Source organism: Drosophila hydei, unplaced genomic scaffold (genome assembly GCF_003285905.1).
Source record: "Drosophila hydei strain 15085-1641.00,03,60 unplaced genomic scaffold, DhydRS2 tig00008114-arrow-pilon, whole genome shotgun sequence".
Lineage (NCBI taxonomy): Eukaryota > Metazoa > Arthropoda > Insecta > Diptera > Drosophilidae > Drosophila > Drosophila hydei.
This window is the reverse complement of record NW_022045827.1, coordinates 10,572,671-10,600,513: the sequence shown is the minus strand read 5'-3', so window position 1 is coordinate 10,600,513 and position 27,843 is coordinate 10,572,671. Positions and strand designations below refer to the sequence as shown.

Sequence of the window (27,843 nt, the reverse complement as noted above, 5' to 3'; positions counted from 1 at the left end):
CGAGACTCGCTGATTGCCGTCTGATCGTCGCTTGATTTGGATTAAGTGAAAATTCATTAGATCATTTGAGTGGTCGCTCTGTGAGGCGCACAACCGCAGTGTGCACAGCGGCGACTGCTTACCATGGCTAAGTATGCCAATTAGTTTATATTAGCGCCACGTTTCGATTCAGCCAGCAACTCGTCGAGCGCTTAACGTCAGGAAGTCCTCGTCTAATGTGCTTTCCGCTTCCCGTTTCCCTCTTCCAGCCATTCAAATGAAGATCTCATTGTAAGCTCATTAGCCAGTTGACAAGTACATGACAAAAATAATGAGATATGCAGCAATATAACAACATATCCGCATTATCATGAATCGCTATGCCTTTTGGCATTGCAATGGGTCGTTAAGAGCGGGTTCGCTTACTCGTTGCCTATATAATTTTATGAATGAAAATCTTGGCATTGCGATGAATCTGTAAGAGTATTAAAGACGTAATCTAAATTTTATTATGAATTCAGATTCGTTTTGGCATTGCGTTGCATCAGTATGAGCGATAAGTAAACAGCTGTGTTCATAAAAATAGTAGTGCGACTGAGCACTAAATGTTGGAATAATTTAAATAGAATATTAAGATTAACATATTCTGTTATTAATTTAAATGTTTTTAAAGCACTTATAATTTACTATTGTCATTTATTTTTTGCAATTCTATTTCACTACTATTTCTATGAACAACCGACTTGCATCGACAATCGTAAAGTAAAATATTACATAATTATTTAAGACATTAAGTTGCTTTATATTAAAATTAAAAACAGAATTAAGTTTGAATTTAAATCAAAATTTCAATTCAAATTACAGCATCAAGGAACTTTGATGCATTGGCAGTAGAAGAATTTCAACTAAATTGAGCTAAGCAAACTCTGAACAGATAAATCGTTAGCTGGGCAAATGGACATGCAAATGACTCAATGTAAATGCAAGTGTGGATGTCCATGAATGGAAAAAAGCAACTTCTGTGGAAGAGATGAAGAGACGGACTGTGGCAACTGCCAACACGTAGACAAACAAAAGTGCAGAGCCTGGCTGAGCGCTGCTGGCGAGTGATCAAAGCGGACAAGTGAAGTCCTTTAAAACACTAACGTCACGTCAAGGACCAAATGATGAATGTGCCTAAGGCGAAGTGAAAATTCAGCGCCAACTGCAGGCGCAAATCAACCGAAAAAGGAGACAAAGTGGAGCTGACTGATGGAGCTGCTGCTGCTGCTGCTGCTGCTGCTGTGTGTGTCCTGCGATAACTGAGTTGTGCAACGCGGCGTATGTGTAACGTGCTGTAGATGGGTCTGAATACCAATCAGAGAAACAATTGCAAGAGGAGCGAGCGGCGGCAGCAGGATGTGCTGGCAATTTAAGTCAGACAGTCACTCACATGAGCTGCTGCTGGTGCTGGATAAACAGTTTTGCCTGCTGGGCGTGTCAAACGCCTCCAAACGACACTGGCCAATTGCCCTGGACGTGGTGCAAGTGGTGCACGGAAGTGCGACCTCTGCAGCGCTCATGAAGTCATTCACTCAATTTATCGTTTGATGAATGTTCTGGCAGATAGCCGTGCTCATGCATTGGCCAGCAACCACAGCTGGCTGCCTACAGGGTGTTGATGCCATCGCACACACACACACACACACGCACAACACATTTAATGGCCATTTGAGCAGTTGATAAACGTTTCGCTCGTTTGCGTTGATGAAATGTTGTCGTTGTCGTTGTCGTTGTCGTTGTCCTGTTGTCTCCTCTCTCTCTCCCTCGTTGGTCTGTGCTGTCCTTGTTGCATTGCTTATTTATGCCACATGAAGCATATGGAGCACAGTGCCAGTGGCATCCTCTTTTTTGGTCATGCGTTTAGTTTTTGCCGCTTATTTCTAATTGTTTTTGTTTAGCTTTTTGATTTATGACTGCAAATGCCTTGTCCTCCATCTCTCTCTCGCTCTCTGCTTCTGTTGCTGTCTCTGTCTCTTACTCTCTTGATGACAATGACACTATTATGATGTCAGACACTGACAGACGACATAGTCCGTTCCACAGCTCTTGGCTGACATTCGCATTGATGCACTCCCTCGACTCGGTTTGCCCGACTTGATGAATGGGCCAAAGCGCGAATGAAGACAGAAGAATTGCGGACACGAGTTTGTGCCCAAATAGAACTTTGACAGATTGTATAAGGACCTTATTGCAGGTACTATTGATTTTGAAAAATAATAATTATTATAATAAATAATATTTGCTGAGAAATCTTGAATATAAAAAAATATTACTGATTATTTTATACATAAGGATTAATTAATATTATAAAAAGTAAATATATTTTAATATAAAATAATATAATATAAAATATTTTGAGTTTAGTTTAGGAAATTGTTTGATTTTCTAAAAATATTAAATATTGGAAGTTTACTTTTTAATATATATTAATAACATAATAAAATATATTAAATGATTAAACTTTTTTTGCAAAAAATGTTTTTGACTATATTTTTATTTGACTAATTTTTTATTCATGAATGAAAATACATATAGATATAGATAAATAGGTTACTGCAAATATTCATAGAGAGAGCTACATATATATATATATTTATATCTACACGTGAATCTTCGTAACCAACAACAAATGGCATTTCAGGTAAGTGCCAATTAATCAAAGCGCAAAGGCAAAATTTCACAAAAATGGAAAAGCTCCAAAAAAAATTGTAAAACATATAAAAAATATTTTAAAAAAATATAAAAATTGTACAAGTATATATCTTTTTACAACCAACAAATCATAAAATTACGGCAACAAAAACTAAAGTAAACAAATTACAATAAAAATGTAAAACTAAAAAAATTTTGCTGGAAAATTGCATCGCGCTGAAGCAGAGTTAATACACTGCCAGAAAGATAGATATACATTTATAAATATATATAAATATAATTATATAATACATATTAATAAATCAGTGAGATATATATGCAATGAAAAAATATATAATATATATCCAACAAAGTGTAATCAGATCGAGCGAAAAAACTTTCATCTATAAAATATATTTATTATAAAGAAATTCCAACCAGGCGATATCAATTTATATATATTCATATACAGCAACTTCTTATACACGTTTTAGCCTGTCCATACCTCTTATCTGCCGAGTTACAAATTAGTTGACAATTCCATAATACCCTATAAAACAGAGCAGCAGCAAACATATGTGCCGAATAGAGTCGTCTGAAATGCTTTTGGCTTTTTGAATTTGTATTACAAATGCATTTGCAATAAACTAATAAAAGTAAATGGACTACACGAAAATTACACAGTTTGGAGAGCTTTCTGAATACAAATAAAAAATGCAGCTAAATATAAGACAGAGACGGGGAGAGGGAGGGAGAGAGAGAGAGAGAGAGAGAGAGCACAACAATAAGAACTCAACACTAATAATTCGCTTTTATTGAGTGTTTCTGATGCAATAAAAAAACATTTCTCTTTGGTGGGTCATAAAGGAAATACCCTACAAACATAGACTGTTTGAAATGGGGTATATTAACTTAACGAATAAAACGATGGGCATTGAATACATCTAGACAAGGGTTGAGCTTGAGAAGAAACTTGCTTTTGTGAACTGATTGAATGACTGATCGATTGATTGATTGATTGATTGTCAAAGCATATCCCAGAGACTACTGTAGCTGACTAAATGTATATTCCGAGATATACTGCACATACAATTACTTTCATTTGATTAGCAATACTTTTCCAGGGTATATTCAAGTCGAGCATTGAGCTGCTTCCTCGCTTTTTACTCATTTCATTGAGCAGTGCAGTCAGGAAGTTAGAGTTGAGCTTCAGAAGAAAAGAAATGCAACGCAAACGGATTGTGGATTTGATTTCCAGTAGCGGTGGAGCAGTGGTGCGGTGGTGCGGCGAAGCGGCTTGCTGCGGATCTATTAAAGCAACTTAACGAGCCAACAAATTACCACACGTCATAAAGCAAATCACAGAAATATGTTTTAAGAGGCGAACGCTCGGGCCGCGCTGGCGACTGATGACTAAAAATAAATGTGATTCGGAATGGAACTCGATGGATGAACGCCTTGCGCTGTGGCTCCACAAGCAACATGATTTAGGGGGGCAGCTGCGCTGGCAGCTTTACCTGGATTTTCTATGCCAATTTATGCCTGTCGTCAACGATTCGAATGCGAGCGATGCGGTTGGCTAAACATGCAACTCAAAGAGTTCCAAACATTGACACTATCTTTTATTACGATATACGATATACGATATACTATATACGATATACAATGCGCGACCAAAACTATATTTGTTATAAGATAAAAATAATGTACGGTATTTGATAAATGTTGCATGGTATATATATACAATACAATGTACGATATACAATATACGATATACGAAAAATTAGTACGATTTGAGCTAAGCGACAACAACAAAATGCCGTGAATAATGAAAATGATGCGATATGATATCATGTCCCATAAATTATCGTACGATATATATTATATACGATATATGAGCGGTACAATGTATACGATACATGCATACAGCATGAAAAAGGATACACAACAACGGCTTATGGTAAACGATATACGATATTCGAAATATAACATATGATAAACGATATTAGATACGTGTTACACAATAGTACATACTATATACGGCATACGATATACAATATATTTATTATATACGATATCGTGTATAGATGATATCTGCCTAGGGCCTAGATGTATATACGATATATTGTTTAGGAGATTTCCCTGACTGAAATAGGTATGTGCCACAAAGCCAATATACCCTTCTCACGAGTGTAAATCTCAAGTTAAGAAATAACGAAATTATTACAACTTAATTGTGGAGTTTCGGATTAGGATGAGGACTATATATATTTCACATGCAGGAAAACTTTGGATATTAAAATATTTGAAGTGGAGGAACACTCGGAATATAAGGCTGAAGTATGCGAACAATTTGAGTCTTTCAAGAATAGACAATTCGGAAGTCGGAAGTCGGAAGTCGTATTTCGTCTGCTTGAATTCGATAACGAATTCAAGTAGAGACTTACGACTTGCGACTTGCGATGGAGTCTTAGGGATATATTAAGATTTCGAAGAGTTTCTCCTTAAGCTTGATCTCTTTCTGCTCTGCGGCTTACTATCTTCAGAGTCTACGCTGACCAGGGAATGTATGGATCGGGTTTTGCGCGCATCCTTGAGGAGATCTTCGATGGTTTCCCGTCTGTAACGACGCAGGTTCTTGCTATCGACCACATTTCCATTGTCATCCACGCGAAGTTGCTTGGGAGCGCGACGGAGGAACGTCTCCGATTCCTTGGGATTGAAGGGCTTGTGCATCAGCACTGGAATCGGCTCGCCGAAGTACAAGTGTTCTTGTTCCTTCGTTGGTGGCTCTTCAATTGTTTCAGTAGTCTCCCTTGGAAGGCTCGTTCGAGGCGTGCTTAGCCTCGGCTGGTCGTTTTGGATTAAATAAGAGTATTCCCTGGCGACGCCCTTCGACAATTTCTGCAAGCTCTGCCTCTTCGCGTTGCTGGTGCTGGCCGCCTTCAGGTCGAGCTTCTCCAAGCTACTCGCGAAATCTATTTTGATGTTCGACTTATATCTGACAACATCCATCAAGTGCCTCAGCTGTTTGCTAGATGGCGCTGCCACGTCCAGTGCGTTCGCAAAGGGCGCTTGCCGATAGTCCAATGGGTTTGGGTTCTTGATCTGTAACGTCTCGGGGATGTCGAAGCGCCTGTTCAGGCTGTCGAATGATACCAGCTTAAGTCTTTCCTTCAATTTGCTCGATTTGTATTTTTTCTTTTCCATAAAAAACGGAAGTTCGGGGGGGTGAGGCGGTTGATGGTCCTGCAGCAACACCTGCTGCAGCACCGTCAACAGACTGATCAACGCACCCGGGCTGAACGGCGTTCGGACGTTGCCCTCATCGTCGAAGATGCTGGCGTACAGGTTGCAGGTGTCGCTCTTGTAGAACGGCAGGCGGTAGCCGGCAAAGCAGCTGCCGTGCGGATTCAGCATTGCCGAAAAGTTCTGCATGGTCAGCATGTAGAGAAAGTCGGCGAGCTGGTCGACGGGCACGTCGAATGCTCGGCCTAAGCTCTTTATGGTCTCCCGATTCGTGTCGTACCAATAGTCCTTGGGCGAGGCACTGCGACAGTCGCAGTTCCTCTCGTTGGCCAGGTGCACGCGATATCTGCGAAGCCATTGAATCCGCTCCGGCACCGGCTTCTTCGTCCGACAGCCCACGCATGTCTTCGTTCCACCAGTGCCGGAGTAGCCAATGCGGCAGACGCAGGAGTTGCATGCATCGGACAGGTGGAAGCTCTTTCCCAGCGACCCACTGAACGGACTCTTTGCGTAGCAACCGCAGGCGCCCTTCAAGCAGCTCATTTCGCAAATCCTAGTGCAATCGACTATTCGATAAATTTAGCGGCTTTATTAAAGAACGAAATGGTTGGGGTTTTATGGGTTGCTCTATAAAAATAGTAGGGATATTCCCAGGAATAGTCGGTTTTTCAGACATTTAATCTATACAAATCGATACTTTCTATCGATAATCATTATTCTTTTTATCGTATTTTTCAGGTGTTGAAAAAATAGAGGCATTGCCAATTAGATTTTTTGTATTCATATTCTAATTTCATTTTGTTTCTACAATATTAAACTGTCTTTTCAATATATCGATACGTTATCGCTTAGGAACTTTCATCTTGAATATCTAATATAAAATGATTTGAGAAATGAATAAAATATGTGTAGAACAAACTCACAATCGATTACCTTATCGATAACAATGGAAAATTGTCAATTAGTGTAAGGGAACATCTCGAATGACAACTGAAAAATGTCAAAAGGAGGAATGCAAAAAAAAACTAAATAAAAGATGTCAACCTTTTGTGAGTGTACATCTGCGTGTGTGTGTGTTTACAGTAGCTACAACAACAACAATTAACGCACACAGCAAGGCAAAGCAGGGAAGACAGGCAAAAAAAAAACAAAAAACACCAACAGTACAACAAAAAGAATGAACGTAACATGCCAAACAGCTAGCCCAGCTCATTGGGCGCACAAGCGAGATGGCACGAGGCGCTGCTCAGGCAAGTGTGAGCAGCGTGTCAACAGCTAAAGAGGGGAAATCAAAACACAACTAAAACGAAGAGAACGCAGAGAGAGCGCAAATATCTGCTAGCAGGGGTAATGCGCTGGGGAAATGTGAAACGCGCCGGCATTGAAACAGCGCAGCGTCTGCAAGAGGGGAAATAAAGAGCGCGAGAGAGCAAAAACCAATTGGCAATTGCTCGTCGCGCTCTCGTGCTCAACGTAACGCTGCAGTTTGCTCACGACGCGAGAAAGAGAGTTTGTTATTGTTGTCGCTCTGCTGAGCGCTCCAATACAAACAACGCGTACTTATGCATGGACGAGCACGTGTATAGGTGCAGGAGGTCTCTGCATGTGCAAGCTTTTGCCGGCAAACAGCAGAGCAGCGACGCCAGCAACAGCAGCGCCAGCGGCAGCGGCAGCAACTGCGACTGAGACCTCCCCATTACCCTAATCACTGTTTAAATCAAATCCCTTTGACTTACAACCGTTAGAATCACAGATTTCAACAATTGTGACGCAATCTAAAAATACGTTTTTTTGCATATTTTTTATGTTCTTTCTTTCATTAAAAAATAATATATTGTTTAGCTCTGTAACTGTTTTCAATGGGCTGGAAGGGTATATTGGCTTGCTAACAAATTAAATATATATTAATATTTAGATATGAGATATAAATATAAATATTAAATATATATTTGAATATTTTATTTATTTTATTTTATCTTTAGAATAATAAAAGTTATTAATATACTCTGTAATTGTTTTAGATGTGTCTAAACGGAATATTCAATTACATAAAACTTAAGTTAAATATAGAAAAGAAGTCCTAAAAATATATGTCGTATTATATAATTTCGAATCATTCCATAAACCTTGATAAGAAATTATTATGCATATCTAATTTGTCGTTAAATGGACTGAAATCTAAGCAGCTAGGGTATCTCATTAGCCGATCATTGGCCAACATCAAAGCATTCCACATATCGAAGTCTGAACTCGAATTCAAATTCAGAATTCAATTGGCTGAATCGATAATCGTTTAACGCTTCAATCGATAGATCACAGCTAATTATCGAATCGCTCATTGGATTTTATCAGCTAACAAAAGGAAATCGACTTTGATCTGAGTTGAAAATTGGGCTGAAAAATATGATTCACGCATGATTAACACCTAAGACCCGGGAGTCGAGTATCCAACTACATTTACATATACATATATGTATGTATGTGTGTGTGTGTGTATGTATCTGAGTATCTATCGCAATTACTGATCAATCAGTTCGCAGTCGAGTTCGATCGAGTTGCAAGTTCAAAGGCCGCCGCCGTCGCTGCCAAATAAACAAACAAAGAGTCTACATAACTCAATTAGTTAATACCGATTCTAGTTAGAGGGCATCAACAGGTTCGTCAACAACAACAACAACAACATCGCAGACTCCGCCGTTTGAAGTCTCTTTGCACGGATACGCTGAAATGTTGCCGTAGCCGTCGCCGTCGACGTCGCCGTCGCCTTCGCCTTTAATCTTTAATCTTGAATCTTGAAGCTTCTCGGGTGCCTCTTGATGGTCTCTTCAATTGGCTGCTTTGATGGATACTTCCGCTGTCGGCAGCTTTGTTTGGCTGTGTGGGTGGCAACCACTTTGTGGCGCCTGCCCCATGCTACCTGAACAGCGATTCAGCAACATATTTATAACTGTAATTTTTAATATTTTATTGCTCCGATCTCACTTTGAACTTGTTCCATTTCATCCAATTTATAGACAGTCAAAAGTCGATATTCTAAATAGAGCGCAGTTTGTGGAACGGAAAGGGAACGTTTGATCTTGCCGCCGGTTCGATTTGATTTCGATTTTGATTTCGTATTAAAAAAAACACCTTTTAATCATATTTAGCAATGGAGAAATCTAGAACAAGTGTCTGATATTATGAAGCATTTTTTACTTAAAAATAAAGTTGATTTAGGGAATTAGGATTTGGGTATTGGGATATGTAGCTCAGCTGGCCATCTAAAATTTTCTTTTTCTATAGAATATTTATGGTATTATAAGCATCTACAAGTCCAGCTATAGGAGTAAATAAAAGACTCAAATTATATTGTTATTTTTTGTCTTTCCATTCTATCTTCTATGCATTTTAATGCATATTTTCTTTTCTCAATTCCTTTTTTTTCTTTTCTTTCTACTTCTTTTTTTGCGTTTCGCAACTTTCCTTTATTTTTTCTACTTTTTTCTTTTCTTTTCTCTCTATTCGATACTTTTCGTTTCTTCGCCTCTTCTTCTATCTTTGCCTTTCTCTTTCTCGTCTCTCTTTTCTTACATTCTTTCTCTGCTCATTCTTCTTTATTTCTTCCTACTCTTCTCATTTTTCTCTATTCTTTGCTTTCTTCGTTCTTCTCTTATTTCTCGCTCTTCTCTTCTCTCTTCTAACTTCCCTCTTTTCTTTTCCTTTTATCTCTGTTACGACTTCTTTCTGCAGTCTTCCCTTTTCTCAATTCTTCTGCTTACCTCCTCTTCTCTTTCTCCTATCTAAACTCTCTTCTCTCTTTTCTATTGCCTACTCATCTTTTTCCCTTTCTGTCTCTTATCTCATACTATTCTATTTTCTCATCTTTCTACTCCCTTCTATCATCTATAAATTTTCTTTTCTCTGCTTCTCCTCTGTCTCCTCGTCTGTCTTCGCTTTTCTCTCTTTCTTCTGTCGTCTCTCTGCTCCCTCATCCACTGCTCTTTTCTCCACTTCAACTTCAGCTTCTGTCACATTTACTTCCAGCTTTATATGTCAAGGTTCCTTTCATTAAGCACTTTATAAACATTTCATATAGACATTCCTTAAATCTCTCTTAACATATACTCTCCATTATGGCTAATGCAGGTGCGTTTGCAGGGGACATCGAGGGGAATCCCGCTAAGCAGTATTTGCCGCCATTTGTGGCTGTCTACGCGGAGCGTACAGAGATTGAGGTCAAGGCCAAGGCCAAGAAGCGGAAGCTGACATCCATGGCCGTCATCAAAGCTAAGAAGAGGCTGAGCCGTTCGCGCGGGGAGCTGGGACATGAGTCTTGGATAGCCGTGAGCGGGTATCAGCTGGATTGCGCCTCTTTGGTGTATCGGTTCTTTCTCGATATTGGTCAGATTGTGGACAGGAGCTTCACGAGTTGCAGTCTGATGTATCTGAGGTACGACTGCATGCAGGACTGCGAGTTGGCGCTCAGCTACGATGGCCAAAAGGTCGGCTACGGTGCTGATATGCTCGTTCGCGTTAGGCAAGAGCATCCTCTGCTCGAGATGCGCTGCGAGTCGACTCAACTTGCTGTCGTCGCAGACCATGAGGTTAGCCAACCGATAACATGTGACATCGATATGGCAGCTATCGATAAACGAGCCGCGTCGCAGCTGCCAGCCGTTGCAGAGCCGCAATCGAAGCGCCGCAAGTTCAGCCTGCTCCAATGGCTGAAGCATCAAATATCGTATCTATTTTATTTGAACGAAGCAGATTGAGTTTTTGTTCAATCATTAAATAATAACAATTCGGAGTGGCCAGCTTAGATATTTGCATATGCACGATTATAGAATTCTTAATTACAATAAATCAATTTAAATATGTAATTTTTCAGTTTTATCAAATTGTCATTATGCGTAATTAATTCCTATGCACAAATGCATTTCGCTCTGGCTGCGCCCACTTCGGCCGATTGTCGCTGCGATTACGCCGTGGTGTATGGGGGGCGTGGCAGGGGCGTACATTTGTTTTGTCAGAAATAATGCTCTGCTTAATTATTATATTTGTAATTTATTTGCGCCAGCGCTTTATCAGATCCAAATGCTAAAAACTACGCATTGCCGCTTTAATCCCACATTAATCCCGCACAAAACAGCAGCAGCAGCGTCAGCAGCAGCAGCAGCAGCAGCAGAAAAAGCACAAAATTGAAATGACAGTAACAAACAACAAAAGCAATTCAGATGCAGCGCATAGAATGCATAATTAATTTTTATTTTGATGACAACGTCAACGCAACTGCACTTGTCTCTCCCTCCCTCTTTCTCACCTCTCTCTCTCTACTGCAGCTATTTGCGCATTGCCCAACACTGGCATTGGCTGTGTGGAGTACGGCATAGCAGCTGCTTGTTGAGCTTCATTTTCGATGAGTTCTTTCTGCATTTTTTGATTGAGCAAACATTCTTTTATATATTGATTTTACTCTGATTGATTGATTGATCGATGCATATTTATTGTGTGTTAGGCAACACTGAAAAAGGTCAAATAAGTAAGCTCTATTTCTGTTAGTTCTTTATGGCTTTTTTGTTTCTATGAAATAGTGTCTTATGACTGATTGATGTTCATTGCATAACCTATAAACCCATATTTTACACCCTGTAAGATGAGGCAAGATCATCCCAAAAAATATAAAATATTTAGTTTATAGAAGAGTTAGTTATGAATTCTTTAAAAATGTTTTTTTTTTACTTTGGAATTTTAAGTTTTTCAAAATGTTTAAGGTCGAAATATAAAAAAAAAATTTTACTATGAATTTCATAAATAAAATGATTTTATTTTAAATTATTATTTATAAAGAACTCTTTTCTTCAAAGCGCTGCATTTACCAACACTAATCTATATATATCATGCCTTATGGAGTATCCTTTGTTCATCAGCTGAAAGTCTATTTGAGTTGTGCTGCCAAGGGCAAAGGCAGCTTTGAATAGCAGCAGCTAGTAATAACGTTAGCCTACACTGTGCTGCTGTATATGTATTTACCAACACTAATTGTATGCAACTAGAAAAGACTGTTCATCTATGTAAAGGTAACTAGATAAGTGATATATATATATACATATGATATGTGTGTATTTCTATGTATGTTTGGACGTTTTGCATAGAACTTGGATTGGTTTTGGTTAGGTGCTAACACACACTCGCACACAGACACAGTCGCTCACACACACCCACACACAAATTAACCTCATTGTCGGTAAAAATGTTGAAATGGTCAATTTGTTAAATAAATTGTGCGATTTTTATGAAAGCATTAAATATTTGTTGTTTGGGCCATTTGTGCTGTGCTGCAGTGATCCTGCTCCTGCTGCTGCTGCGAATGGGATATTTGCAATGGGTAAATAACATAAAATTAAAATTCTTTTGTTTGTTATTTCAAAGTTTTGTTTTTGTTTTTGTTTTTTAATGCTTTGGGGGCTGGGCAATAGCAGGGGAGAACAGATACAAATCCGTTTTATTTGTTTTTCGCATTTAGTTTTTGTTGTTTTTTATTTATATTTATTTTTTTATGGCCAGCATATTTGGGCTTCTCGCTTCCACAATTATCCGGCTGTCACCAATTACCGAACGGCCCGAAAAAGTCGCCCGCTGATGATTGTGCAGCTGGGAAATCCTCTGGAAATTATTGCATTCATTAAATTTTAAACAAAGGTGATTAGATTTTATAATTCTCTCGCACCTCTCGCACGCCTGCTCGGCGTACAGTTGTGCTCATTATTTATTTAGAACAATTGCAATAAAAGTATTTAGTATTTAGTATTTAGAATTTGGTGTTTGGCATTGTGTTTAGTTTTTAGCTGTTCCCTTATTTATTAGTTGGCTGCGTTTTATTTGGCATATCGTAGCGCGGGATCAACAATTTGCTCTTTTGTTGCTTGTCGTTTGTTTGTTGTTACAAATTAATTTATTTTTCCAAAAATTCTATTTCCATTCTTTTTATTTGTCAATTTTAATTAATTTTCACCTGCCGCCAGATACATATATCTCAACTCTATTTGGTTACAATTATTATCAAGCAGAAATTGCTGCAGCGCACCTTTGTCAGTTTTGTTTTTCAATTATTGTTTAATTATTCAATGCCAGCATAAAATATTTTAATTACATTCAATTAAATCAATTCATAATTTTTCCCTTTTCGAAAACTATGAAAACCCAAAATTGTAATGATGTGAAAAATATAATAAAAAAAAATAAATAAATAATATAATATAGGTATAAATATTAATGTATGAGTTGTTCTAAGTTTTTTAATTATAATTACATTTTTCTGACTTTTTACTATTTGCTTCGATTTATTTTAGACTTTTTTCCCTTTTTCAGTGGGTTCAGGGTATAGAAACATACAAAATGAAGACATAAACATAGAATTTGTAATTTAAATATTTTTTAAAGTGAAAATGAATATGTTTTTATGAATATTTTTGATTCTATATTTCTAAAATATATACAATTTTTGTTTATTAATATTTATATTTAAAAATGCATTCATTCATTTTAAAAATATTAAATATCCCAATAAAAAGAGTAGAATATTCATGTGCAAAATGAAAAAAATTCTTAATACATATTTTAATAAAAATAAATTTAAATTACAATTAATTTAAGCTGACTTTAAACTGTGTGTCTATTTATTATTTTCGTCCACATTTGCTTATAAAATGTATAAAGTTGTTATTTATTCGAATATATAAGAGATAAAAGCAGACCCAAGTCTAAATAAACTGAGCTGATGTAGGCATGTATCGCTCTATCTATTTATTCGTCTAATGTTCTTTGAGCTGGCGTGCAGTAAGAGCTCTTCACAGCCTTGAAAAGTTAATCATATTTTAAAAGATGACACATTTTCGAAGTATTTCATAGTCACAACACGAAAACTACATAAAGACTACACTAAATTAGGTTTAGAAGTTATGATAGATACATTGGAGGCCAAAATTTCTGCGCTGAAGCAGATACTCATATATCATTAAAAAAAGATTATAGATTATGTGAAGAAGGATATCAAAGGATAACTTTCAGCTGGTCGGTAGCTCGTTTGTAAAGTATGTTTAGTAAATTGCATTAGGATATCCCCAGTCTCTCCTTCGGCGTCTGCAGCAATCTGACCTGCTGACAATCTATAAGTGCTCGCTAAAATGGACTTTGACCAGCTCGAGTGGTTCAATAGGACTAACCATACGTCGTCCCACCAAAAGAGGCATATAGGTTTCGCGCATCCGGTGAAGCCGGTAAGTCATTGTCCAAATGAGATCGAATGTGGCTCTAATGAGAGATTCGCTGCATGTTCGCAGGATAGCTGTGAACGAATCACCTTCTTAGATAAAGACGAACGTTGTAAATACGCTCATAATAATCCGTCGTGCAGAGACCAAGTGTTCATAATCAACTACAATGCATTCTTCTATTGCACGTGCGACAACGATGATCTGCTAAGCCTGGCCTGCATCATATTGCTGCTCGTCGAGTGCGTGCTACTGTTTTGGGCCATCTACTTCACCACGATTCGATAGTGGGTATTGCAGCTGCAAGAAGCAGGGAAGGATTTCTAATCGTCCATCGAATTTCCTTTTTAGCTTTGTGCCAGCTCTAACGCTCATAGCGCGTATGCTTAATATGAATGAATATGTTGCCGGCGAGACCATAATTACCTTGGGCAACAATGCTCCGGGCATTTTTGGCAGCGTGCTTGGTCTGACAAATAAATCGCGTCACGCTTACTCAGATACGATGTCGGTCAGTCTATTTATGGGCGTCTTCACATCTTCGATAATTATGTGGGTGAAGCCCTTTGCCATCGATGCCGTTTACTTTGTGCGTTGTGTCGGCTTCGTCGTGCTCTACGTGACCTTTGTGGATTTTTCAGTTTTCTTGACCAAGGGCTTCCTGACAATTGGCTGGGCCGTGTCCATGACACTCATATTTCCCATTTATCTCACACTTATACTCTGCGATCAGTATATGCAAAATCGCAAGGACAGGGGTGAGCCATTCGCTAAAAGACTTCCCATGTGAACAATCTTCGTTGCAGAGCACGCGAGTAATCTGAGGAATGCTGAAAGTTCCGCTGTACCCGTCACCGGAGAACCTGCGAATATCAGATCGGAAATGGCTTCACGTTCGCCCAATGACAAGTTATTTAGACAGTTCTTTCGCATCTTCAACACTTTGGACAAAAATCGCTTCAACAGCGCTTGGACGTTCTGCAAAATGTGGGCCTTGTTTAAGGTGCTGCCGATGATTGTCTTGCGCGTACTGATACCAGAAATCTACTTGAATCAATCGTCTGAATCATATTCAAAGCTGCTTTGCTGCATTCAGATCACCTTAACGCCCACATTTATCGTCGTCTTATTCGGTCAGTAGCTGCACTGGAATCGTCTGTTTCGCCATGATCTCATCGGGCTGCCCTCTTTTTCTTTACTTAGTCGATAAATTTGAGAGTCTGCGCGGTTGGAAGCTAACTGTGATTATTATGTGTCTGGTCATTCTACTGCCATTCTCGTTTATGGCGTTTTCATTTTCGCGCACCGATACGGTGCCGAAATGGTACAAATTCACGGAGGCCCTGAATATCCTGGGCTGCTTTACGGTTCTCTTTACGATGACCATCGAACTGAACGCCTTGCTTGAAGCCGTGGGCATTGTACTAAGTCGCAGTCACACCTTCATTGGCTGCACACTCTACACCTGGGGCTCTGGATGGTCGGATCTTCTGATTAATTTGAACATGGCTCGGAACGGCTTACCTCGCATGGCCTACGCTGCTTGCTTTGGCTCCATTATAATCTGTAAGATTATCGAAACTTTCGATTAATCTGTGTGCTACATGCATTCTGTTGTCGTCTTTCAGCTATCTTCTCGTCAGTTTGCATACCTTATCTGTACTCCACCATAACATCTCCTCGCAAAGGTGTCGTTTGTTATGTAAGTATTTTACGATATCTGGTTAAGTTGTCGATAATTTTAAGTCAAAAGCAATCGATATGCTTTACACAGACCAGAGTTTAGTAGCCGAGAGTCGCATTATGCTTTTAAGAAAGCTTGAGATGCCTTGGATATTCTCCAATCCGACCTAATATCGAATATTCGATAAATGTATATCGATCCCATTCGTTATTCGTATTATTCTAATGTACTTCTTTTTAAATCTAGGTCACTGAGGGCACTCTTGGCTCCACGGCCTCCTGTTTTCTTGTCACAGCTCTAATTATTAAAATTCTGTATGCTACTACAACTAACTTTATGTTGCGTCGAACTGGAGCATTGCTGGGCGTCGTCTTTTATTCGCTATTTCTCATATTTTGTTTCTTCAGCGAGTTTGAAATAGTCCACGCATATGGCACGGATCATACTCTGGACCACACCCATTTCGATGAGAGCTATAGCAACTGAGCTGAAACAAGTTACCAGGCAATCGTCAATCAGTCGAAATTAAATCTGAATAAATTTGTTGAGCAGCTTAGCTTCATTTACCACTTGTGCTTATGTAGACTTGCAAACTATCATAATGTAATAAACTATTTTTACGGAATATGTCCTAGGGAAATATTTGGGCACATGTGCAAAAATATGATATAAAAATTATAATTAAGAGTAGCGATTCTATGTTCTATATTCTATATTTCTATATTCCTATGACACACCTTGCAAGTAACTTAACTATATCACAAGGGAGTAAGTAAAATAAAATGCTCTTAAATAATATTAATTTTACTAAATATAGTGAGTTTAGTAATTAACAATTTCAAACAGAACAAAGCAGTGTATTTGAATCGTAACCTAAATAGCATTACGAAAATGATCATTAAAAATCATATTTGTAATGATCGTTATCGTTATCGACTATAAATATCACGTGGCAAAGGACTATTTGAAAGAGCTATAAGATTCAAGTACAATTCAGTGTCCTACAGCAGAGCTCTAAGACGTATCAACATCTAGGGGAATCAATCCTTTTGTGTGCCTCATTTTCACATAAAAGAATGTTTGGCTATTGACTCTGACAGATTCGTCTTTAGCTTGGGCAAAATTTGTGTTAATCTTTCTCTGAGAAAAAAGCAGATGCATCGCGTATTCGGCTATGCTAATACGCCCCTATACAGATTGATCCACACTGAAGCCGAAAAGCTCATAAGCACTGCTGATAAAGGCAATTACAATAAAGCATTTGTTAGTTATCGCCCGGTCGAGTTTGTGCCAGACAGTCGACCCCCGTTCCATGCACGAGCTAGACCCATTTTCATTTCCATTTCCATTTTCAGTTTCAGTTTCAGTTTCTACTTTGGTTTCCGTGATTGTGCCTTAGCGAGACGAGCTCTGCGTTAGCTCAATTTGACGAACTGATAAATGTCAAATGGTTTATGACACTTTGCTTTCAATTCTGACTTCATCGAGCTGTGGCTTTTTTATATACCCTAAACTTATTGAATTTGGGCAAGGGTATCATTGCTTTTTTCAAAACGTATGTGACAGACAGAAAGTGTGAATCATCCGTGTAGTAACTGAACCGAATTGGGCATTTCCTGTTGGAACTGATCAGAGTTGGCTATAATTATTGAAAATCTTTTACTTTAGCATACATAAGTTACAGTACTTGTAACATATAAAGCATTATTTCGAATTGTTATAATTGTCTGTATCCTAATGGAAATTTTAGAATCCAAAATCTAGACTTGAGGCTCGAAAAGTGGCTAATATAAATTATAGTCTATTAGACTGTCATGATTCTTTGATCACGCTCAAGTCGAGGTGCCCTTAAATCTCACATTACTAGTCTATACAAAATATTCTGACAACCTTTACTTTTTCTGCTCTAAATCAATAAAAATAAATACAATAGTTGCAACTTATTATCAATAAAAATTTCTCAAAACAGAAACAGAGCAACACACAGCTGATAATGTTATAGAGGATGAAAATAGACAAACTATAGAGTATTCGGCTCTTCCACTGCCCGATGATATCAGATACTACAAAGTATCTTGTCTACGAACAACATTCGATTTGTATTGTGAGTGTTGTCATAGACATTGCTTGGCGTTATGCTGGCTCGCTTTATGAGCTTTTTTATATTTATTGTCATCGCATGTATTTTGTTGATGCTTTTTGATTGCATTTGAATTTATGATTTTGGCTTTCGTCTCTTTGATTATTATATAGGTTATAATTTCCGATTGTGAACCATAAATATTACTGTTCGCTTCGGATTGTCCAATACCGGATTGCAGCGCAGTAAAAGTGTTACAGACCTCTGCGGTTATTAATGGATTCGACTTAGGATCAAGTAACAAAAAACCTTTTTGTTCAACTTAGTAAATACCAGAGAAAACGAAAGTTTTTAATTACTTTTTGTTGAATAATATCATCATTTTAGTTTAAATATACGACGTTATTATTTTGCCTTATCAAGTAAAAATACTTTTTTAAGAAAATGCAAAAAAAGATGCCATTATAAAAATTAATCTTTTAAGGGTTTCTTTTATTTCAAATAATTAGAAATAAATTAGAACTTAATTTAAAATATGTATTTTGTTATAAAAACTTCATAACAGATTCGACAATAATTATTGTTTCAATAATAAAAAATAAGAGAAATACGAAATAAATAAATAAAAAGCGTAAAAATCCTTTACATGAATCAACAATAGCTGCTGGCATTGGGATTGCCCGCAGCGGATAATTTGCGTCAAAATGTCAGTTTATTTGAAGAGCGAGTGCCCCAAGTCGGCAGCGATGAGAGACGTGCAATTGAATTAAAATTAAAATATATAGCGCAAAGGCTGACATGAAACAAAAAAAATAAAATGGAAATAAAAATAAAAATTGCATTCGTTATAATTTCCAATTTATTTGCGAGTTGCGCGTATGTGTGAGTGGTGTGTGGGTGTGTGGTGGTGGGTGGGTATTCAGTGTTGCAACAAAAATTATAAATTTAAAAAAATAATTAAAAACCATTTGGCTGGTGCACCGCGGATGCCAATGCCAAATGCCGGGATTCAGTTTGTCCACAGCACACAACTCGCTTTCAATTAATGCAAAATGTCCTAAAATGAACGCATTTCTCACTGATTGTTGGCGATTGTCAAGCGGCTCGCAACGCACAAATTGGAATGCGTCGCGAAACGTGATCCCCGGGTGAGCCGCACGGTGCCAATTGCGATTGTCAGTCGAGAGCCCACAGTGCATAACTCTGCGTTTATTCTTTTTGTTTCGTTAAATAATGGGATAAAAGTATATGAAATTAAGCAATGGACTGTCCCAGCTGCCAGCTGCCAACTGCCAACTGCCAGTTGCCAGTCAGTTCTTTCAAGTTTTTCAAATTGTCAGATGAGGTTTTAATACATTAAGCGAGCATCGAGACTCTCGCATAGGAAATAAAGAACTTTTCAACACACAACTTTACATTCAACAAATATATGAATTATAAACACGAAGTCAATCTCCAAATGTGATAAGAAATTCTAATATATTATAATTACGTGAACAAATATATTTTCAATATTAATGAAACGAGCTTAATTGAATAGAAATATTTATGGCATTAACGTTGGACGAATAAAACATTTATTTTGATATAAAATTTCAACAGTTTGCTAGCTTTATTATTAATTATAATATGACAAGCCAAAATCAACTTAAAGCAACTATCAACTATTAAATGGGTTATCAAGTAGTGGAATGTGGCTAAATTAAAGTTGCATGCCTCTAAGAAAACCAACCTTTATAATATTTATATTTAGTATTTGCCTCTAAAGCCTATTGAAATTATTTAAATATTTGTCAAGTCATCATGGCAGAAGACTTTTCATACAATTATTAGTTGATAAAAATAGAGTATGCCAATATATATTGAATATATATTTAACTGGCCTGCAGACTTGTAGGTCTTATCGTCTAGTCGAAATCGTGTAGTGTTTCGAAGTGCTCTGGATTGTAAATTTCAATGTCTAGCGGCAACAACGTCAATGTCCAAGTATAAATCTCAAATTGGGCAAATAAGTAATCACTCAAATCGCCCTGATTTGGTTCAGATTGTTAGTGCCATAAATAGTTGTCAATGAGCCGTCCGACGGCTGGGCTCATAAATTAATTCAATCAATGTCAAAAAGAAATAGTTATTTCACATCTGAGTGCGGTCATAAATTGCCAGCCGTGTCGATCTTATCGCTAATCGATGTGCATGTCGAGCGGGTGGGTCGAGATGTGATGGGGTTGCAATCAGCATTGTTTCGCTCCAACCAGCAAATCTCTCCCATGGGGAAGGCGCACATGCTTGGACTACGACTACGACTATTCGTGCCCCATAAATTAAGACTAAACTAATTTCTCGTATATATTTTATGAGCGCTTCTAATTGACGCAGCGATAAGCAGATGCAATGCAATATATCCAAGTTCTCAGAAATATATAGTGAATGTATTCATTGCCTTTCTACGAGTACTTAGACTTGGCATGCTCGTAGGCGACTCGGCTGATGTATTCATTGGCAAGTGAAGTCAATCAAAGACTCATCTGTCAGTTGACAAATGATTTTAAAATCCCTTTCGCAAAGCTGCATCACTTAGCCCGGAGCCCAGGAGTCAAGCTACTACTACAAGTACTGACATCGAAGAATGAATGAAAGCAGAAAAATACAGAAAAAAAACAACATACACACAAACATTCCATAGATATCGGATGCGGGAAACAGACACTTTAAACGCTTGCGATATTGTCAATCAAAATTCAATCGAAGCCATGAATCATGACAGCCAGAGGATGGTTATGCTGATGATGGCTTCAAGAGCGACTCTCATTCAACACTGATGGATAGATGGATGGCTGCCTGCCTGCCTGCCTGGGTGACTGGCTGCAGCTCGAAAAAATTGAAATCGCTCAAACAGTGAATGCGTGTTGAGTGTTGTTGTTGCCTTCGCTTTCTGCTCCCCCACCCCAGCATCCATGTGGCAGGCACTTGTCGTTTGAGTAGCACTGGCAAAAAGCATTTAGCATTGGCATCCTGTAGCCAGCCGCATGCCGCATGCCGCATGCCACACGAGATCCTCATGCGAGTGTCGGGTACATTGCGCTACTCCTCATCGTCAACATCAGCAACATCATCATCTCGAACGTCTCCATCGTCATCAGTCAATGTCATTGAGATAGTTTTGACATTTTTATGAGCAAATGATAAGACCCACTCGCTCTGCTGGGCGCTCGTCTGATGGCCAATGTTTGACACTTGCCAGCCCCATTCACAATTCGCATTCCAAACCACCGCCCCGCCCCACCCCACTCCACCACAACCTCCCTGCGCCACATGAGTTGTAGACAGTTTTTTCGCTTTGCGCTTATTGTGTGCATTTGAAATTTATGACTTCAAATGCCTGATTATCTACGTATACGTTATTTTTTGTTTTAAATTTAACGCTGACAGAGTACAACCCTATCTTCCAGTATTGCCACAGCTATCTATCATGATGGACGGCTACAGGCGTTGCCTTTAATGACATCAGTAAACATGACTAACTTTAAATGGCAAATTAGGTTCCCCCAAAGATTTCAATGGCTGATAGTTTGCATTTGTTGATAACATGAATTTTATACGTAATAAATTTATACTATATATTTGTATTATGTTAGTTGTTTATATTTATAATTTCTACTATCTAATATCGATTTGAGTTACTCTTTCTTGATTATTGTCTTAAATAAAGCAAATAGGAATGTGTATGTCGATTTGTCTTGTACAAGACGAATATACATATATTCCAAATTCCAAGTTTTTAGCATCCATAGCGATGGACAGATGGACGGCCACCAGAAGTAACATTACACTAAGCCAATATACTCTTTTCACTTGGTAAACAAGCATAAAAATACCTGTGACTTCACTCTAAGGGACAGCCTAAATTATTAGCTAAGCTGCTTAAACTATGATAAATATAATTAAATGAAGTTTACACAAAAATTTCAATGACATTTTTCAATCACCACAGAAATTGTTAAAAAAAAACATTAAATTGATTTCAATAAATAAATTTGTTTGCCCAATTGGCAGCATCAAAACATTCAACAAAATTGTATCTAAATATCCTGGTTGACCTATGCCATTGGGTAATAAATTGTGTAAATAATTTCCTGGTATTATAAAAATTTCTAAAAAAAAAGTGGAATTTTGGAAAGGCAGCATTAATAATTGCAGCGCATTGTTGTTGCGCTGGCCAATGGCGAAAATTCAGCTTTGCCTACTAATGTTGACTTCCGTTTCCGCCTGAGAGTTCAAAGGATGTTTCCGCTTGCTCTTTTTATGCTCGCTCTCGCTCGCCCTCGTTCTCGTCGCCTTGGTCGCCTCTCGCTGTCTCGCACTTTCCATCACAACTAGCTGTGAAATTTGTTATCGCTGCATTTGTAAACAACACCAAAAGTAAATTTAAAATTTGCGTAAAATATTACAGCTGCAGTAAAAAAATATGTGTATATAATGAAAAAAAACGTACAAATCAGACAAATAAATTTGCAAATAACTACCCATGCGCGAAATATTTGACATTTATTAATTAAAAATGGGCGCAAAATTTATATTAATTTTATTCAAATTGTCAACGGCAACAAAGGAAGCTAATTTCAATTTATTTTATTTGTCTCTCTCAGGTTTGTCAGACGCCCACCCATCTACCCGTTCGCTCCATACTTTTAACTGCCACAAAAAGCGGATAGATAAAATTGACATTTCTAAAAATATATAGAAATACATAAATTTCAGGAATTGTTTTTATCTGCTGCAGAATAAATCACAAGTATTAACAGAATAACAGTTCTTTATCGAAATGCAAACATTTAGTTAAATATTAAGTTTTATTTGTTTTCTAATTTTACAAAAACAGCATTTGACCCTTGGAGATGGGAGCTTGACGTCTGCTGACTGAATACAAAAAATACTTTAGCTTTGATACATTTTATAATCTAAACAAATACGTAAGTGGATACCCTTACTTCTGCTACATACTAGATCATCTTATGCTTCGACAAATTAAGTAAATATATTTCATAATTAGAAGCTTTAGGTAAAGGAGGAAGGTTATGAGCTGCAGAGCCAATGCCAACCAGCTGAGTAGCTTGGACAGCCAGTGAACACCATGGAAAGTATCGTAGACAATACCCTCACATCCGCGAGTGACTAAGACACCTTTACGATAGCACACGTCAGGCACCTGGCGCAAATAGTCCATGTAAGTTTGAGGACCTTGCAAGCCGCAGCATTCCAACTGCGAAAAGAAGTCTTTAAAGAAGAAATCGAATTCCATTTGGACAGTCCACTTACCTCTGCCTGCAAGTCCAGCCATTTGGGATCGTCGTTCTCAAAGTTATCTTGGAAGTATTGTAAAAGCAAACTATTCGCATCTGCGGCACTGATAAGTGTTGGAAAATGCACAACGCATAACACATATGTGCGATGCATGCCATAAATAAGCAGAGGCAGGTACTAAGATGGGTTAATGTAGCAACTAGAGCAGCTCAAGTGGATATATATTTACCAACACAGATAGCCAATCTGCTATCATATACATCATACTAACACTCAGATATATCAATAGCATTTCAAGCACAATTACGGCCGTCAAAGATACATACACCTTGATCACATTGAATTTCATTTGTTGGAACCAAATCTGTCCATCAAATGCCCATATGCACGGCAGAGTAATCCGCATTGTTATCACAATGATGCACTTTAAGAGGAACCAACGATTAGAGCCTTTAGTTTGTCAAACCTTAAATATGATGCAATATATAAATGTTCTTACTCCGAGCACAATTATTAAGGAATAGCTTATAACAGATGTGATCATGGCTTTCTTTTATTTAAATAATTAAAACTGCAGCTATTTTGACATGTATTGCTAGGCCTATTATGCTGAATGATTTAAATAAATAAATAATATTTTTAAAAAAATTCAAAAATACTCTAAACTTATTAGACACACCTCGTATATATTCAGCGTACTATCATCAGTCTATTTTTAGCTTAAAGAAACCCTAATGCCATAATAAACAGTGGATTCTCAGTAAAGTGCCTAAGAGTTTCAGAGCTTATGTGATGCTACCCATCTAATTCACATATGTATTTCATTATAAATCAATCAATAATGTGACTATAACTGTTTTGCTTGTTTAACACTGCTAGCAAAGCTAAGTAAAATCTGTACAAGTAAATGTAAATTGTTTTTTATGCCCATACGATTATTTATTATAAATGTAGGGCTGCTTTTTAATTTTATTTATTTATTTTCTTTTTTTTTTTTACTTTTTTGTTTGTGAACAAATTTGCATTGTTGATTTATGGGATTTGTTATATTTGACAGTTGCTATTGTTGTTGTTGTTGTTGCTGTGGCAATGGCATTTTATTAGAGTCGCATTGTGTGTCTGTGTCGCGTGTTTTTGTGGGTCCCTATTCTATAATCGGCTTTCTATATTAATTTAAATTTTATTTTTGGCATTTTATTATAATTACTCTTGATAAATGTAAATAGTCATCGTTAGCAACAGCATTGTTATTTGTTATATTTGCACACATATTAACCGGCTTTGCACGGTCAACTGAGCTGCTCTATATATATTTATGCATTGCTTTTTGGGTCGAGATATTTCATGGGTTTTTGATTGCTAAAACAAAAAATTGTGATTTAGATCTTTTCAGTAAAAATATATTAAGATATATGATTCAGATTACTTCAGCATGAATTTTTTTTATACTTAAATCTGATTTTATATTTTTGTTATGCGAACTGTTTCAGTTGAATAATTTTCATCTTTCATCAACTGTTTCTCTCTATTCAGCCAATACTCGAACATCTCGTTAGAGAATTGCAGATTCTGCTTTCCGTGCTTTTTGTTTAGGTAATTTATATAGCCTAACCCACAAATCCCGCGTTGCGCCCACACTCAGTCCTACATAAAATACCAAAAATATTTTGCGGTTTTGAATGTTTTTAATTGTATTATTAGTAATTGCTGTCGTTGTTGTTGTCTATGCAAAAAATGAACATTCTATGCTCTTTGTAGTAAGCGCCCATGAAATGAGGACAATCCACATTTGCAATAAAAGAGACAGAGAAAAAAAGAAAGGGTTTAATATTTTGCACAAACATTTATTATACTTTTTGGATATACTTTATATTTATAATATTTTAATGCTAATTTCAACAAATCCAAAAGCATTTGTGGCTCTCTCCCTAAACACAATTTATGCATGCACTTTTGTATCTGCTGGTGATATTTTAATTTTACTGTCACATTTGATCATAAATTTGCCGATTAATAAATAATTCGTCGCGCGATTTTCGTTTTGCAAATTTGTTAGCCCTAAACACGCCTAAAGCTGGTTTTATCCAGCCAAAAGGTTTTGTGTAAGCCAGCTAGATTGTCGACTGCAAAGGAACTTAAGAATATTCAGTTTTTTAAATATAAAGAAAGCATCTTGGACAGAGTTTAGAGACTCTAAAGAAAGCATCTTTAACTGTGCTTAGAGAATCTAAAGAAAGTATCTTAGGCATTTCTAAGCTTTAAATAGATTGAATCATATAAAAGTGTTTGCCTTGACTGACTATGAGATTTTTAACTGAGGCGTAGTTTTAAAGGAAAAAACAGGAAGTTCTGAAATTGATTATTAGAGAAGCTTTATGTAGTTGTGAGAGGGAATCTTTTCAGAGGAAACATACTTGTTGTTACTATTATCTCAACTGGTGTTGGCCTTGGACACCCTCCCATCTATACTCAGAGATTCACTGAGCTCTAGCTCTCTTCAAGACTTTTATTATATTGTCTAACCTTGTCTCTTGTAAGGCAATATGAGACAACATAAGGTAAATGGACTTCCTCTTGCTTATTTTCATCTCTTGTCCCGTATTTAAAATTTGACAAAGTATAACATTTATTTTTAATTTGTAATTTTAGATATAACGTATATAATAATTCAAAAGAGGAGTAATAAAGCATTTTCCATAGATACTTTATGACCCCCCTGTATCGAGTTCGAATACTGCATAGTAAAATCTGTCACGTTGCATCAATTAGTAACTTTTACACAAAATTCATACAAATATATACAAATATATTAATATACATTACATACATTAAGTACCTTTCACTAAGCAACTGTAAAGATGAAGAACGAAGAGCGTCGCAATAGCTATGATGTGGTCTCCATACCGTCGTATGAATCTGTGCCGACGCAGTCGGAGTCTTCGGAGCAATCGCACAATGAGGATGTAGTTTCAAGTGCTATGGTTCACAATTTAAGTTGTGATATAGTTAAATATAAAGATGAATCGAAATGGGTCGAACAGAGAATGAATGCACCAACACCACCTGTTTCGATAGCCGGAGACCTGTCGAGCTTTGGCAGTCTGACAGTCTGTTCCCATGAAACCTTCATTTATGATACAAGCGTTCTGAGGATTGAGGAAATATTCAATGCACAACTCATGGTTGTCTATGAGCAGGGCGACATCCACAGTGCTCTCCACTTTCTACTCGAGTCGCTTCACAATCCGTTCACACCCCGAGCGGTGACCACAGTATTCGTTGAGAAGTGCATTCGAGCTGAGTTTTTGGCGCGCATACACGATCAAATGAAGCCACTCAGTTTGAAAATATCATCGCATCTCAATTATCGGAAGACATTGAAGGTGATCAACAGTATGAAGCTGGAGGTTCTTATGATCCCAAACGACAAAATGCTGTCAGTACATTCCTCGCCCATTGTGGTCTGCGATTGCGACAGCAGTGTGTTGGGTAGCCCGCCCACTGGTGTCATCTGCTTGCGCACATTCTCTGACGCTCATGAGATCATTGAATTTTGCAAAAAGGACAATTTGCTTTTCGAGAGCGTCACCATTTGGAACGAGTGTGTGGAGGGTCTCTATCAGCTGGTCGTCTCCCTAGACTGCAGTATCTTCTTCTTCAACAGCTGCAATGTGAATTTGGTACCGATCTATTCACATCTGATCAGCGGCAAGGTCCATGTCTGCATTACTGATGGTTTTCACTATGAAACGCTGCAGGTTTTAGAGAAAATTAAAGTCGTAATATTTCCAATTACTTCACATATCTGGACGAAAAGTGAGGAGCCCACTAAAGCTGGGCCAGCTCCCATTTCATTTCTAAACAGCTGATCTGCCCGATCCTAAAGTCTCTTCCTCGTCAGCAGCTGCTTTCGGGAGTTTCCGATAAAAAATAAAGTCGTTCAATTGTCACCAAAAATACAAGCTTCCATCAATATTTCGCAGTTATTTTGGGATCAATGATAACGCATTTTATGCTAATTGACTTTGATGATCATGATGACGATGATGATGGTGCTTTCGAATATGATGGCAGCTGTCAGCGGCCGTAATACGCGTAATATATGAATATCTTTTGTTTTTCTCTGCTCAGGGTTCGCTTAATGAGTCCGTCTTATGTAAATATGAGCACTTACCAGAAACGGGTTAGCCACATGACTAATTCAGCTTCCTCAATCGACCGCATCTGGCCCCCACAAATAGCCGATTGTACTTAACTATGGGCCAGGCTCTTATTAAGGCAATATATGGTGTCAATGCTAATAAATCACATTTGCTATGCTCAGGAGTGTGTGTGGCCAAAGACTCTGCAAAGTTTGGGCGAGATGTAGACAAACTGTTTTGCGATACGCTTTAGGCAAAGGAATTGTTTTCAATTTTCTAGATATCTTTCATGAAGGAAGCGAGAGAAAATGTTAAATTTAATAAACATATATTAATAAAATAGTATTTAAATCATATGCCATAGTCATTAATAATCAATAAGGCAGCGCATTTGATAGTCTGCTAATGCCGACTTGATCAAGCCCACTTGCTTTGCGAGGCTTCAATTCAAGTTTACGATCGACATTTAAGAGCGAATTCAGCTGG

General features: G+C 37.6%; 5 protein-coding genes and 1 long non-coding RNA gene across 7 annotated transcripts; 4 read left to right on the top strand and 2 right to left on the bottom strand.

Annotated features, from left to right (window-relative positions):
• Nucleotides 1-5,095: 5,095 nt before the first annotated feature.
• On the bottom strand, nucleotides 5,096-6,444 carry LOC111603921. The gene is made up of 2 exons (XM_023321750.2): nucleotides 5,190-6,444; nucleotides 5,096-5,121 (listed from the first exon to the last, which is right to left on the bottom strand). The coding sequence occupies exons 1-2, from the start codon at nucleotides 6,442-6,444 to the stop codon at nucleotides 5,096-5,098; spliced, it is 1,281 nt and encodes a 426-aa protein (XP_023177518.2).
• Nucleotides 6,445-9,931: 3,487 nt separating this feature from the next.
• Nucleotides 9,932-10,712, top strand: LOC111603803. The gene has a single exon (XM_023321558.2). It carries the CDS (start codon nucleotides 10,014-10,016, stop codon nucleotides 10,650-10,652), a length of 639 nt encoding a protein of 212 aa, XP_023177326.1. The 5' UTR covers nucleotides 9,932-10,013; the 3' UTR covers nucleotides 10,653-10,712.
• Nucleotides 10,713-12,232: 1,520 nt separating this feature from the next.
• Nucleotides 12,233-13,007, top strand: LOC111603898. The gene is made up of 3 exons (XR_002751709.2): nucleotides 12,233-12,265; nucleotides 12,445-12,579; nucleotides 12,903-13,007. It is a non-coding gene; the product is annotated as an uncharacterized LOC111603898 (long non-coding RNA).
• A 764-nt stretch (nucleotides 13,008-13,771) lies between these two features.
• LOC111603875 (mitochondrial sodium/calcium exchanger protein-like) lies at nucleotides 13,772-16,476 on the top strand. Of its 2 annotated transcripts, XM_023321695.2 has the most exons (8): nucleotides 13,772-13,950; nucleotides 14,005-14,156; nucleotides 14,220-14,437; nucleotides 14,502-14,908; nucleotides 14,957-15,283; nucleotides 15,354-15,716; nucleotides 15,779-15,852; nucleotides 16,081-16,476. In XM_023321695.2, exons 2-8 carry the CDS (start codon nucleotides 14,064-14,066, stop codon nucleotides 16,318-16,320), a joined length of 1,722 nt encoding a protein of 573 aa, XP_023177463.1. In that variant the 5' UTR covers nucleotides 13,772-13,950; nucleotides 14,005-14,063; the 3' UTR covers nucleotides 16,321-16,476. The 2 variants fall into 2 exon arrangements, with proteins under 2 accessions (XP_023177463.1, XP_023177454.1); XM_023321686.2 differs by having other exon boundaries at nucleotides 13,772-14,156.
• A 6,324-nt stretch (nucleotides 16,477-22,800) lies between these two features.
• On the bottom strand, nucleotides 22,801-23,796 carry LOC111603887. The gene is made up of 4 exons (XM_023321708.2): nucleotides 23,715-23,796; nucleotides 23,445-23,639; nucleotides 23,231-23,392; nucleotides 22,801-23,174 (listed from the first exon to the last, which is right to left on the bottom strand). Exons 1-4 carry the CDS (start codon nucleotides 23,757-23,759, stop codon nucleotides 22,920-22,922), a joined length of 657 nt encoding a protein of 218 aa, XP_023177476.2. The 5' UTR covers nucleotides 23,760-23,796; the 3' UTR covers nucleotides 22,801-22,919.
• Nucleotides 23,797-25,974: 2,178 nt separating this feature from the next.
• On the top strand, nucleotides 25,975-27,172 carry LOC111603713. Its single transcript, XM_023321419.2, has one exon. The coding sequence runs from the start codon at nucleotides 26,074-26,076 to the stop codon at nucleotides 27,082-27,084; it is 1,011 nt and encodes a 336-aa protein (XP_023177187.1). The 5' UTR covers nucleotides 25,975-26,073; the 3' UTR covers nucleotides 27,085-27,172.
• Nucleotides 27,173-27,843: the final 671 nt, after the last annotated feature.